General features: G+C 28.7%; 2 protein-coding genes across 2 annotated transcripts; both read right to left on the bottom strand.

Moving 5' to 3' along the window:
- Window positions 1-832: 832 nt before the first annotated feature.
- On the bottom strand, window positions 833-4,101 carry LOC130666503 (odorant receptor 4-like). The gene is made up of 5 exons (XM_057467551.1): window positions 3,266-4,101; window positions 2,002-2,104; window positions 1,339-1,449; window positions 1,108-1,263; window positions 833-1,035 (listed from the first exon to the last, which is right to left on the bottom strand). Exons 1-5 carry the CDS (start codon window positions 4,081-4,083, stop codon window positions 973-975), a joined length of 1,251 nt encoding a protein of 416 aa, XP_057323534.1. The 5' UTR covers window positions 4,084-4,101; the 3' UTR covers window positions 833-972.
- A 3,208-nt stretch (window positions 4,102-7,309) lies between these two features.
- Window positions 7,310-11,455, bottom strand: LOC130666549 (odorant receptor 67a-like). The gene is made up of 5 exons (XM_057467663.1): window positions 10,628-11,455; window positions 9,566-9,668; window positions 7,812-7,922; window positions 7,581-7,736; window positions 7,310-7,508 (listed from the first exon to the last, which is right to left on the bottom strand). Exons 1-5 carry the CDS (start codon window positions 11,443-11,445, stop codon window positions 7,446-7,448), a joined length of 1,251 nt encoding a protein of 416 aa, XP_057323646.1. The 5' UTR covers window positions 11,446-11,455; the 3' UTR covers window positions 7,310-7,445.
- Window positions 11,456-12,280: the final 825 nt, after the last annotated feature.

The raw sequence follows: 12,280 nt of genomic DNA, 5'->3' as shown, positions 1-12,280 counted from the left end.
AAATTGTCGTACAGAGAAACAAAAAAAAGCAAACTGTAGCTGAATAAATTTCCTAAACAAGCCATGAATTCGTTTTTTCGAAAAAATTTTTCCCGGCCCCGTAGACCTAAAAAATGAAACCAAAAAATTTAGAAAAATTTTGTCTCGACCTTTTTCTTCTGATTCCGCAAAAAACGTGGCTCAAAAAAATATTTTGCTGAAAGATCTTCAAACTAGAGATTTCAAGCTTCAATTTGCTTTTTTTATTTTTTCGATACGATCATTTTTCACGAAAATACAGCATTCCAAAAATCACTAAAAAATTTATAAAATTTTCTTGTTCCTTTAATTTTTTGGATAAGTGTATTTTGATAAAATTTCAAAAAAAATTGTATAACGATATTTCAATGTACTTGGTGTGTGTTTGGAAAATCGTAGATTGTTAATATCGTAATACTTTATTTGCATAAAGATTAGATTGCTATTTTACCTATACAATGTTTCATTTAATCAACTATCTATATAGATGATTGTTACGGCACGTTTAAGCTTCTTCCACAACTTTCGATCAAACTCGAAGTTTTTTATTTACGATTTTTTTCTTTGTACAAATGATATATTATAATTTTTTATTGTAGGCTATTTTATATTCTATATACGAACAACAATAAATCAATCTTGGATTAACTCAATTTTTCAAAAATCAGGGTAAAAACAATAACTTTCCGAATTCTTCGAAAATCATCGATTTCCTTTGCGGGAAGTGAAAAGAAAGTTTTAAGGAATTTTCACGTATCTCTTATTATGATAAGACTATTTTTTAATAAAATAGAGAACTACATTTTTTTGGACAGTAATAAATTATAAATTTCTCACATAATATAATTCACAAACACTTTACAAAACTCAGTCACCTTTCTTACTTCAATTAATATCAAGTTTTAATCAATTCCGATTCGATGAATAAATAATTTAAACATACTTTTTTTTTGTCTACTTTTTGTGTATATTTGAAGCTCTTAAAACTTGTAGGTATGCAAATCCAGACTTAATAATCTGAAAAGTTCGATTCTTTCATTTTTTTCTGTCCATAGATAATTACATATTAATAAATTTTTTAAAACTTACTTGCACATAGGTAAGAAAAGACAGATCAATTATTCCACCTGCACTAATTTTTTGAGGTCGTTGAGACATATTTATCATTAAATGTAAATATCGTCTTGCTTGTAATGGAATTTCATACCAATCAATTGCATATGATTGTACTCCTATTTCCATAAACTGTTCCAGATTTTCGTTTCATGAAGACTAAGTTTTTTGTTTTAAAAATTTGGATTCACAATTAATAAGAAATACCTGAGAGTCAAGAAGTTCGCTAAAGTAGCACAATATTAATATATTCAAACTCAAAGAAAGAAATATCATAAAATAGGGTACCATGTTTGCAAAATCTTTTTTATCCAACATCTATAGCCGAAATGAATAAGAAATAAAAGAACAGTTCAATTACAATATTATTATTATAAATTTTTTGTGACTGACACTTGAAATCTACGACATTTAGAGCCTATAGCCGGCAGCCAAAAATATTAGATAAGATACAGCTGGGAAAAAGGATACCTAATCCTTCTAATAGTGACGTCATCATCGGATCAAAAAATATTTTTTGGTTACATGTGCGATAGCAAACGACCAAAAATATCGAAGTAACTTAACGAGCCATCTTGTGACAAAATTATCATCATTTTAATTCGTCCACTTACCGACTTCTCTCTAATTTTCAACAAATACACAAAACAATCTTACCAAATAAATAAACGCAGATTTATAACCTGCCATTTATAGGCACTAAATGAAGTAAATTTCAAATATCTGTCACAAAAACTAATGTATTTATCTAGTACAATCGAGTCTAAGATGCTCGTGTGTTGGTACCCTCGCTTTCGGCTCGGGCACCAATCTTCACACTCGCGTCTTAAACACGATTGCACTCGATAGATAAACTACTATTTTACATACCCGTAAAAAACAAAATTCATCAATGCAAAGAAGTGCGGAAGATGCGCCAATTTCTACTAGACATATTTCGAACAATGTTTTTTTCAGAATGTTATTAGAAAATCTAAATAAAACAGAAAATATATGGGTCATTCCATGTCAAATCAACAGATAGTTGAAATCGACTCCTTCCGAATTGGATGAAATTTGGTCAGATATTTTCTTTCATCCTATGACGAAGTTTTACCAACGGGAAAACATTTAAAAAAGAATTTCCCAAAAGTTAAGCAAAATTAAAAAATTTATCATTTTTCGATTCTTCCAAGTTTATTTTTTTAATATCTCAAAAACTATTATAGTTACAAAAATCGGAATGGTTGATTTCAAAGAGGATACTTAGGGCCCTGGTTAAGAATTCCGATTGAAATCCGATTGAGTATAATCGGAATGAATAGGTTTCAAACGCGATAAGTGCATAAAAATAAAAACATTATTTTCCGATTGAATCCTAGTCAAAATTTTTAATGGGAATGAATCGGTTCTATTCGGAAAATAATAACGAAATATAAAAATTATTTTCCGATTGGAACCGATTCATTCCGATTAAAAATTTTGAATGGGATTCAATGAGTTTCAATCGAAAAATAATATATATTTCGGAAATTTTTGATCAAATCCTATTGAAGTGAATCGGATTTCTCAACCAGGGGGCCACACAAAAAATATATTTGAAAACAGAAAAATTTTTGAATAAAAAAATTACAAAATTTTGAAATACTTAAAATTTAATAGATCAAAAACTAATATTCTTTTTGGCTCAAATTTTTTAGTAGACTACCTTTAGCTATTTTTAGAAGACTGAAATGTTCAGAGATGTTTTTTATTTTTTTTTTTTCGAAGAAATGAATATTTGAATTTAGAATAAATTTTTTTTTTCGCAACCTTTTAATCAAATAATTAGTCGAAAAATAATTTGTAGAGTTGTTCCAAATAACATAAATAACGAGAAAATTCAATGTCTTATTTTGAAGGGGAAGAATCATAAAAACTGTGTACTAAATTTCAAATCACAATATTAAAAACTTTTTAAGTAATAAATTGTTAAAGTAAAAATCGTAAATTTATAAACAATTGCTAATATTAAAAACTATCATTGTTTCAAACTCATTTTTTAAGCTAATCAAGATGACCAAAATTTTAATAAATTTTTTTGATTCAATAATTTAGATGAGTAATATACATAAGTAAAGTAAAATTAACATTACAACGTATTATTAAAACTTACTCAAGAGCTCGGACGTGACGACGAATCGTAAGTGACAACTTAGGGTATGAAAATTTTGTTTCTTTCGAAAAATCATTTAATAATGAATTCAGCTGGCTAATAATTATTTGAATTTGACTACTCACATGAGTTACTAAGATTACGGTCAAATTACATGTGGCAATGAGAACGGTATAGCAATAAAATGCAGTAATGATATGAAAAATATATGTAATTTGATAAAGTGGAAAAAATTCAACATTAAAAACAACATTATAACCAGGGAAAATAATCATTCGTTCAGAAGTATTTTGGTTATTACTACTACCAATTAAAAACGGTATCACATGAGGCATTATACAATTATAAAATGCTCCACTTATGTACATTGATACTGTAAATACAAATGTTATATTGTTACACATGTTAAGATTTTTAGTCATAATCTCTTTTTCTTCTTGACACTTTGTCATATTCCAGTCAGCATTTATATGGCTTATAAATTCCATAATAGTGTTTCGTCGATAAATTACTGCCATGTATTTGAGTAATACAACAAAAATAAATGATATAGGAGCAATTAAAGTTATTTGTTCATCAAAATCATCCACATAATAGTACATATGAATGAATCTAAAAATAAACTCCCATATAAGGATACTAATAACAATAAGCACATGAATAAGCGCGATTATTTTTCTAATGACCGATGATTGGAATATTATGGGCCAAATTCCTAGTAAACTCAAAAACCAGTACGTATACTCAACAGCGTAGTGTTTATTTGAAATATTATTCGTTCGAATGGGCAAAGTAGTTTCCTTTAAAATCCGTTTCATAATGCGCGGGTTTGTTATACTGTCTTTTGATAATTGATTGCAGTATTTTACGTTTTTTAGTACCTATTATTGCATGGACAACTTGCGCTTGCGTATGAAGAAATAAGAGAAAGTATACATAATAAAAGAAGAAAAATTAATGAATAAAAAGAAATTCATTATAGATTGTCTATATGAAGAATATAGTTGCGTTGAAACATTAAATTTTTAATAAGACGACTAATTTTTAAAGAGTTTAGATCGATTAAAACTTGTGCTTTATTTTAAGTACTTATTTTAATATTCAGCAATTTTCAATTTTTATGTCGATGCTTACATATTTAATAAAAATTTTAAAATTTTACTTGAAAAAAATTAACACAATTATTGTTATTATTTTTATTTTGTCTTAGTACTTTTTAGTTTTTATTTTAAAATAGAAGTACATAGGAAACAGCTGGACAACAAGAGTTGCTTAAATATTGCTAAGCTAATTAAAAATTGGGAAATTACGAACTGTTTTAAAATAATTAACTTTTTTTTTTATGTCTGCTTTTTGAATTTCTAATTATGAAACATATTTCTAATCGGAGTGTCAACTCTTATTCCTTGTATAGATATATACGGATTCATGTGTATGCTTGAATATATTCATGCAAAAAAGAAGGGACGTGAATAGATAAAATTTCGAAGATACTGATTTCCAAAAATTATAAACAGTAATATTTTTTTCACTTTATATTCTCCAAGTATTTACTATTCGTGACGTAAATGAAATAACAGTTACATCACATAACCAGTAGGCTGTCTGTGTTTGTAGACAGAAATGGGTGTTTACGTTTTTTGATCTTTTGGGAGCTGGAAAAGAATCTTCTGAAGGACCTGGACTTCTCAAAAGAGCTGGGAAATATTGTGCCAGTAGTGTGAGAATTTTACTAAAAATTTTCTTTCTTGCGCCGTTACATATTTGAAGTGATCGGGCTGGAGCCCTAAATAGTATACTATTTTGCTACTAAATAGTATACTATTTTTTCCCGGGTTATTTTTTTCGAATCATCATATGTTTATTTTAAAATACTATTCCTTATTAGTTACAGAAAGAATGTCATCAGAGAAAATACGCTGATACACAGAAACTTAACTTTGGAGATATAAAAAATGTATTAGTTCAAGAATATCTCTATCGTCGTTTAAAATGATAAATCTAAAATTTATTTCATTAATAAATTATGATCGTTTAGAATTCATTGGATGATATGAACCGAGTTCAATCATTCGTAAAATTTTATTTTCAATACAAAAAAATACGTTTTGATACATCTATATTGTAATGCATAAATATATTTGAAAATTATTACACTTTTATATTTTGAAATTGTTATTTGTATCATTTGTCGATTGACAAAATTGATAGAATTTTTTTAAACTGTTTAAGAAATTTAAGCGTTTTATAATATACATGTTTTTTAGATTAAACGTTTTTTCTGAAAAAGTGTTCAATTCCGGAATATCTGTTTTAATTTAAAACACTGGATGTTTTTTTAAACGTCTAATGTAACAGTAAGCGCTTTATAATAAAACAGGTAGAAGTGTTTTTTTCTTTAAACGGATAAAACGTTTTCGGATTGAACACTTTACGCGAACCTTTAAAACACTTGTAATGATTTATGCGATTGTTTAAACGTTTATACCGTCTTACTTCTAAGCGCTTAAGTTGCAGAAAACACTAACGTGTTTTATTTTAACACACTGAGTTAAACACTTGGATTTGCAGTGTGGACTCATAAAAGAAAAAAAAGCAGTGTTTTTTTTTTAAATTTCACTTCTTAGCGATTTAGCTGGTACAAATTCTCACCAATATACAGTTTGATGGTGAATATTATTTTTTTTATAACCCAGATCATAACATATTATCGGTTATAGGAAAAAAGGCTCAAGTAATATTTATTATTGCACACTGTAAAAAATCGGGAGTGAATTCGGGGCGATTATGGATTTTATATAAATCCGAATTCACTCCGGTGCTCGGCGTTTCGGAATTTTCACGAAAAATCGCTCCACATACGGAGTAAATAGGGAGTTTGTTCTTTTATAACTCAATTGACTCTTAAGTCAACCACCAAAACTTAAGGTATATGCCTATTTGCCATAATGTTTGTAGTTTCGTCCTAAGTACGTTAACGGATTCTTCAGTAAGGCTATGTTAATGGACTCATCAGTGAGGCTGTGTTAACGCACTCTTGCCTTAGACTACATCTTATACTAGTACGCGCCGGCGTAAAACTGTGTTGTGAGCTTCAGCCAGACACCATTCTAGCCAAGGGAGGCGGATACCGTTTAAACTACTTGCAACAAAGTGTGAGGTGAGCTGTTCTATACCTTAACAGTAACTAAATAACAAAAATATGCCAAATTTTCACTTTTACAAGAATTTAAAAAATTTTTGTAACACTTAGTTAGACCCATAGATCGCCATCGTCAATCTTACGGTATTATATAAAAATTTAAATATATATTAGAAGAATTTATTTTTTGAAAATTTGCATGATCTTATGCTATTTTGTCAATCTTCAACTGCAAGGTCCGGATAGATATCCAGTGTTAAAGACAAAAATACATACAAAAAATTTAATCCACCGTGAAGCTGATAATTAATAATTTTACTGATTAGAATAATGAAGCGATTTCTACTGATTCAATCAGTAACATTTTACTGATTGGCAATGATATACTTGGGACTATTTACATCAGTCAATATTCACTGATTCAGATTAAGAGAGCACCTCTTTAATTTTTCGTAAAAATCATCTCGAACATATAATAGCTGGAAATGATTCGAGCACGGAGAGAAATGTATTGTAAATACGCCTACCGCAATAAAACATTTAGTAACTATTACCTTGTATTGAATTAACGAAAAAAAGAAACATCAGAAATAGTAGTATATTGAATGATAAGATTTCCGTTACGTACATGAAGGAATCCTGTGTTGGTAAGAGATTGTTTTCAAATAAAGTTTATTTTGTTAAGTTGATCTATCTTTGCTCGATTAAAGTAACTTCCTAAACAGCACAGTAAGAATTACTTTGTTGGCTAGTCACTGTCATCTTGCAGCGATACCTGCGCTAACAAACTGCTTGACTTTGCGGGAAATTAAATATAACAATTTAAGGCATTTTCACGTATCTCTTATTATGATAAGACTATTTTTTATTAAAATAAAGAACTACATTTTTTTAGACGGTAATGAATTATAACTTTCTCACATAATATAATTCACAAACACTTTACAAAACTCGGTTACGTTTTTATTTTTAATTGATATCGAGTTTTAATCAATTACGATTCAATGAATAAATAATTTAAACATACTTTTTTTTTGTCTACTTTTTGTGTATATTTGAAGCTCTTAAAACTTGTAGGTATGCAAATCCAGACTTAATAATCTGAAAAGTTCGATTCTTTCATTTTTTTCTGTCCATAGATAATTACATATTAATAAATTTTTTAAAACTTACTTGCACATAGGTAAGAAAAGACAGATCAATTATTCCACCTGCACTAATTTTTTGAGGTCGTTGAGACATATTTATCATTAACTGTAAATATCGTCTTGCTCGTAATGGAATTTTATACCAATCAATCGCATATGATTGTATTCCTATTTCCATAAACTGTTCCAGATTTTCGTTTCATGAAGACTAAGTTTTTTGTCTTAAAAATTTGGATTCATAATTAATGAAAAATACCTGAGAGTCGAGAAGTTCGCTAAAGTAGCACAATATTAATATATTCAAACTCAAAGAAAGAAATATCATAAAATAGGGTACCATATTTGCGAAATCTTTTTTATCCAACATCTATAGCCGAAATGAATAAGAAATAAAAGAACAGTTCAACTACACGGAAAAAATAGATAGGAATGGTTACTGTGCTACACAAGAATGATCGTAAAGTATGTAAAAATCAATCTTAGCACATTACTAGTTCTCGTTATAATAGGAATGGGTCGTTTTTACATACGACTGAGTACGGTCCAACATAGCAACCATTACTATGTTACACATTATGTCGAAAACATGACTGGTTATCGTGTTCACAGTCATCATTCGCGTTCAAGATACTACAGGTTCCTTTCAGCAGTCGATGTGTTACTATATAAAATAGGTATAGGTCCTGTGCGGATATGCGAAAGATTCCCCGGACAAATGCGTTTTATTGTCGTTCAGCATAGTAACCATTCCTGTGCTGGACAGAAACTATTGCTTTCAGTCACATGTCTGACTACTGTTTTGTGGAAACTAATGTTGTAAACAGTAGTCAGACATGTGACTGAAAGCAATATTTCCTGTCCAGCACAGGAACGGTTACTATGCTGAACGACAATAAAACGCATTTGTCCGGGGAATCTTTCGCATATCCGCACAGGACCTATACCTATTTTATATAGTAACACATCGACTGCTGAAAGGAACCTGCAGTATCTGGAAAGCGAATGATGACTGTGAACACGATAACCAGTCATGTTTTCGACATAATGTGTAACATACACGGAGAGAATTTTAAGGTAAAAGTAACCATCAAGTTATAGTACAATTTTTAAACTGAATTATATGATTGATGATATCATTTAAATTATTAAATAAACAATCTGACTGGTAGTATTTACCATCTATATGGTAAAGTTTACAATCATTTATGATAACCAGAAATTATAACTGTTATTATCTTAAATAATTATTACTATTATAAAAAATCGTAACTCTTAATAACCTGATGGTAATAGTTACCATCAGCCTAAATAATCATGACCATCTAAGCTAATAAAAAATTAAAATATAAACGTTATAGTCTGACGCTCGTCTATGTGTAATTTGTTTAACTGGGGAAGTGATTAATTACACACACACACATGCACACGGATCTACGCACGTACACATGCACACACGGGTGTGCTCTCATGTACATACACACGGGTGTGTACACATGCGCACACTTACCCGCATTCATGCACGTACGCACGCACGCACACACTTACCCGCACACTTACTCGCACACATGCACACACATATTCTTAGTTAAGAATTTTTACAACTTTGAATGGTAAGAATTACCATCTTCTATTGTAACAATTATAATTTTTAATAATTACAATTAGCATCTTCGATAGTGACCGTTACCATCATCAATTGTAACTGTTATCATTTTCAATAGTTATACTTATCATTATAACCACTGAAAAATGTTATTACCGTTTTAGATAGTTAAAATTACAAATTTCGTATTGTAGATACCATAATTAATTTCTCTCCGTGTAGTAATGGTTGCTACGTTGGATCGTATTCAGTCGTATATAAAAACGACCCATTCCTATTATAACGAGAACTAGTAATGTGCTAAGATTAATTTTTACATACTTTACGATCATTCTTGTGTAGCATAGTAACCATTCCTATCTATTTTTTTCCGTGCACAATGTTATTATAATAAATTCTTTACATACCCGTAAAAAACAAAATTCATCAATGCAAAGAAGTGCGGAAGATGCGCCAATTTCTATTAGACATATTTCGAACAACGTTTTTTTAAGAATATTATTAGAAAATCTAAATAAAACAGAAAATATATGGGTCATTCCATGTCAAATCGACCGATGGTTGGAATCGACCTTTTCCGATTTGGATGAAATTGGGTCAGATGTTTTCTTTCACCCTATGACGAAGTTTTACCAACGGAACAACCATTAAAAAAATATTTTCCAACAGTTATGCAAAATTCAAAAATTTATCATTTTTTGATTCTTCCAAGTTTATTTTTTCAATATCTCGAAAACTATTATAGTTGCAAGAATCGGACTAGTTCTTTTCAAAGAGGATACTTAGGACCACAAAAAAAATATATTTGAAAACAAAAAAATTTTTGAATCAAAAAATTACAAAATTTTGAAATATTTAAAGTTGAATAAATCAAAAGCTTATATTTTTTTGGCTCAAATTTTTTAGTAGACTACCTTTATATGTTTTTAGAAGACTGAAATTTTCATAGAGGTGTTTCTTTTTTTTTTCGAAGATATGAATTTTTGAATTTAGAAAAGTTTTTTTTTCCGCAACCTTTTAGTCGCATAATTAGTCCAAGAATACTTTGTAGAGTTGTTCGAAATAATATAAATAACGAGAAAATCCAATGTTACCGGAAAAAGACCCTGTGTGACTAGTTTAGAAAAAAACAATAATTTTTAAATCATGACCGCGTAAACAAACTGCTCTAAAATGTAAACTATTCATCGGATCAGAACGTCAAAACTATGATTTTGAAGAGGAAGAATTAGAGAAACTGTGTACTTAATTTCAAATCAAAATAATAAAAAATTTTCAAGTGATAAATTGTTAAAGTAAAAATCGCAAATTTATAAACAATTGATTATATCTAAAACTATCATGGTGATCATTTTTTAAGCTAATCAAGATGACCAAACTTGTAATAAATTTTTTTGATCCAATAATTTAGACGAGTAATATACATAATTAAAATAAAATTAACATTAAAATGTATTATTAAAACTTACTCGAGAACTCGGACGTGACGACGAATCGTAAGTGACAACTTAGCGTATAAAAATTTTTTTTCGTTCGAAAAATCATTTAATAATGAATTCAGCTGACTAATGATTATTTGAATTTGACTACTCACATGAGTTACTAAAATTACGGTCAAATTACATGTGGCAATGAGAACAGTATAGCCATAAAATGCAGTAATGATATGAAAAATATATGTAATTTGATAGAGTGGAAAAAATTCAACATCAATGACAACATTATAACCAGGGAAAATAATCATTCGTTCAGAAGTATTTTGGTTATTACTACTACCGATTAGAAACGGTATCACATGAGGCATTATACAATTATAAAATGCTCCACATAAATACATTAATACTGTAAATACAAATGTTATATTGTTACAAACGTTACGATTTTTAGTCAAAATCTTTTTTTCTTCTTGGCACTTTATCATAGTCCAGTCAGCATTTATGTGGTTTATAAACTTCATTATAGTGTTTCGTCGATAAATTACAGCCATATATTTAAGTAATATAACAAAAAGAAATGATATAGGAGCGATTAAAGTTATTTGTTCATCAAAATCGTCCACATAATAGTACATATGAATGAATCTAAAAATAAACTCCCATATAAAGATACTAATAACAATAAGCACATGAATAAGCGCGATTATTTTTCTAATGACCGATGATTGGAATATTATGGGCCAAATTCCTAGTAAACTCAAAAACCAGTACGTATACTCAACAGCGTAGTGTTTATTTGAATTATTATTCGTTCTAATGGGCAAATTAGTTTGCTTTAAAATCCGTTTCATAATGCGCGGTTTTGTTATACTGTCTTTTGATAATTGATTGCAGTATTTTACGTTTTTTAGTACCTAATATCACATGTATAACTTGCGCTTGCGTATGAAGAAATAAGAGAAAGTATAAATAATAAAAGAAGAAACATTAATGAATAAAAATAAATTCATTATAGATTGTCCATATGAAGAATATAGTAGCGTTGAAACATTAAATTTTTAATAAGACGACTAATTTTTAAAGAGTTTAGATCGATTAAAACTTATGCTTCATTTTAAGTACTTATTTTAATATTCAGCAATTTTTAATTTTTATGCCGATGCTTACATATTTAATAGAAATTTTAAAATTTCACTTGAAAAAAATTAACACAGTTATTGTTATTATTTTTATTTTGTCTTAGTACTTTTTAGTTTTCATTTTAAAATAAAAGTACATAGGAAACAACTGGACAACAAGAGTTGCTTAAACAATGCTAAGTTAATTAAAAATTGGGAAATTACGAACTGTTTTGAAATCATTAATTGTTTTTTTTATGTATACTTTTTGAATTTTTATGTATGAAACATATTTCTAATCGGAGTGTCAATTCTTAATTTTTGTATAGATGTATGTGGATTTATGTGTATGTTGGAATACATTCATGAGAAAAAGGAGGAACGTAAATGGATGTAATTTTAAAGATATTAATGTCCAAAAATTATAAACAATCATATTTTTTTTTTTTTTACATCCGACAAGTATTTAATATTCGTGACGTAAATGATATACCAGTTACATCGTATAACCAGAGGGCTGTCTGTGTTTGTAGACATCAATGGATTGTTACTTTTTTGATCTTTTGGG

This window comes from Microplitis mediator, chromosome 4, assembly GCF_029852145.1.
Source record: "Microplitis mediator isolate UGA2020A chromosome 4, iyMicMedi2.1, whole genome shotgun sequence".
Taxonomy (NCBI): Eukaryota; Metazoa; Arthropoda; class Insecta; order Hymenoptera; family Braconidae; genus Microplitis; species Microplitis mediator.
Note: the sequence above shows the minus strand (reverse complement) of the source record. Positions and strands in the feature narration are given on the sequence as shown.

Excerpts from the sequence above, each read along its gene's own strand:
- LOC130666503 (XM_057467551.1), bottom strand. The coding sequence starts at position 4,083 with ATGAAACGGATTTTAAAGGAAACTACTTTGCCCATTCGAACGAATAAT. Across the intron at positions 1,264-1,338 it reads GCGAACTTCTTGACTCTCAG|TTTATGGAAATAGGAGTACA; the intron begins GTATTTCTTATT and ends AATCTGGAACAG. Across the intron at positions 1,036-1,107 it reads CTTTTCTTACCTATGTGCAA|ATTATTAAGTCTGGATTTGC; the intron begins GTAAGTTTTAAA and ends CGAACTTTTCAG.
- LOC130666549 (XM_057467663.1), bottom strand. The coding sequence starts at position 11,445 with ATGAAACGGATTTTAAAGCAAACTAATTTGCCCATTAGAACGAATAAT. Across the intron at positions 7,923-9,565 it reads ATGAATTTTGTTTTTTACGG|ATGTTGGATAAAAAAGATTT; the intron begins GTATGTAAAGAA and ends TTTCGGCTATAG. Across the intron at positions 7,737-7,811 it reads GCGAACTTCTCGACTCTCAG|TTTATGGAAATAGGAATACA; the intron begins GTATTTTTCATT and ends AATCTGGAACAG.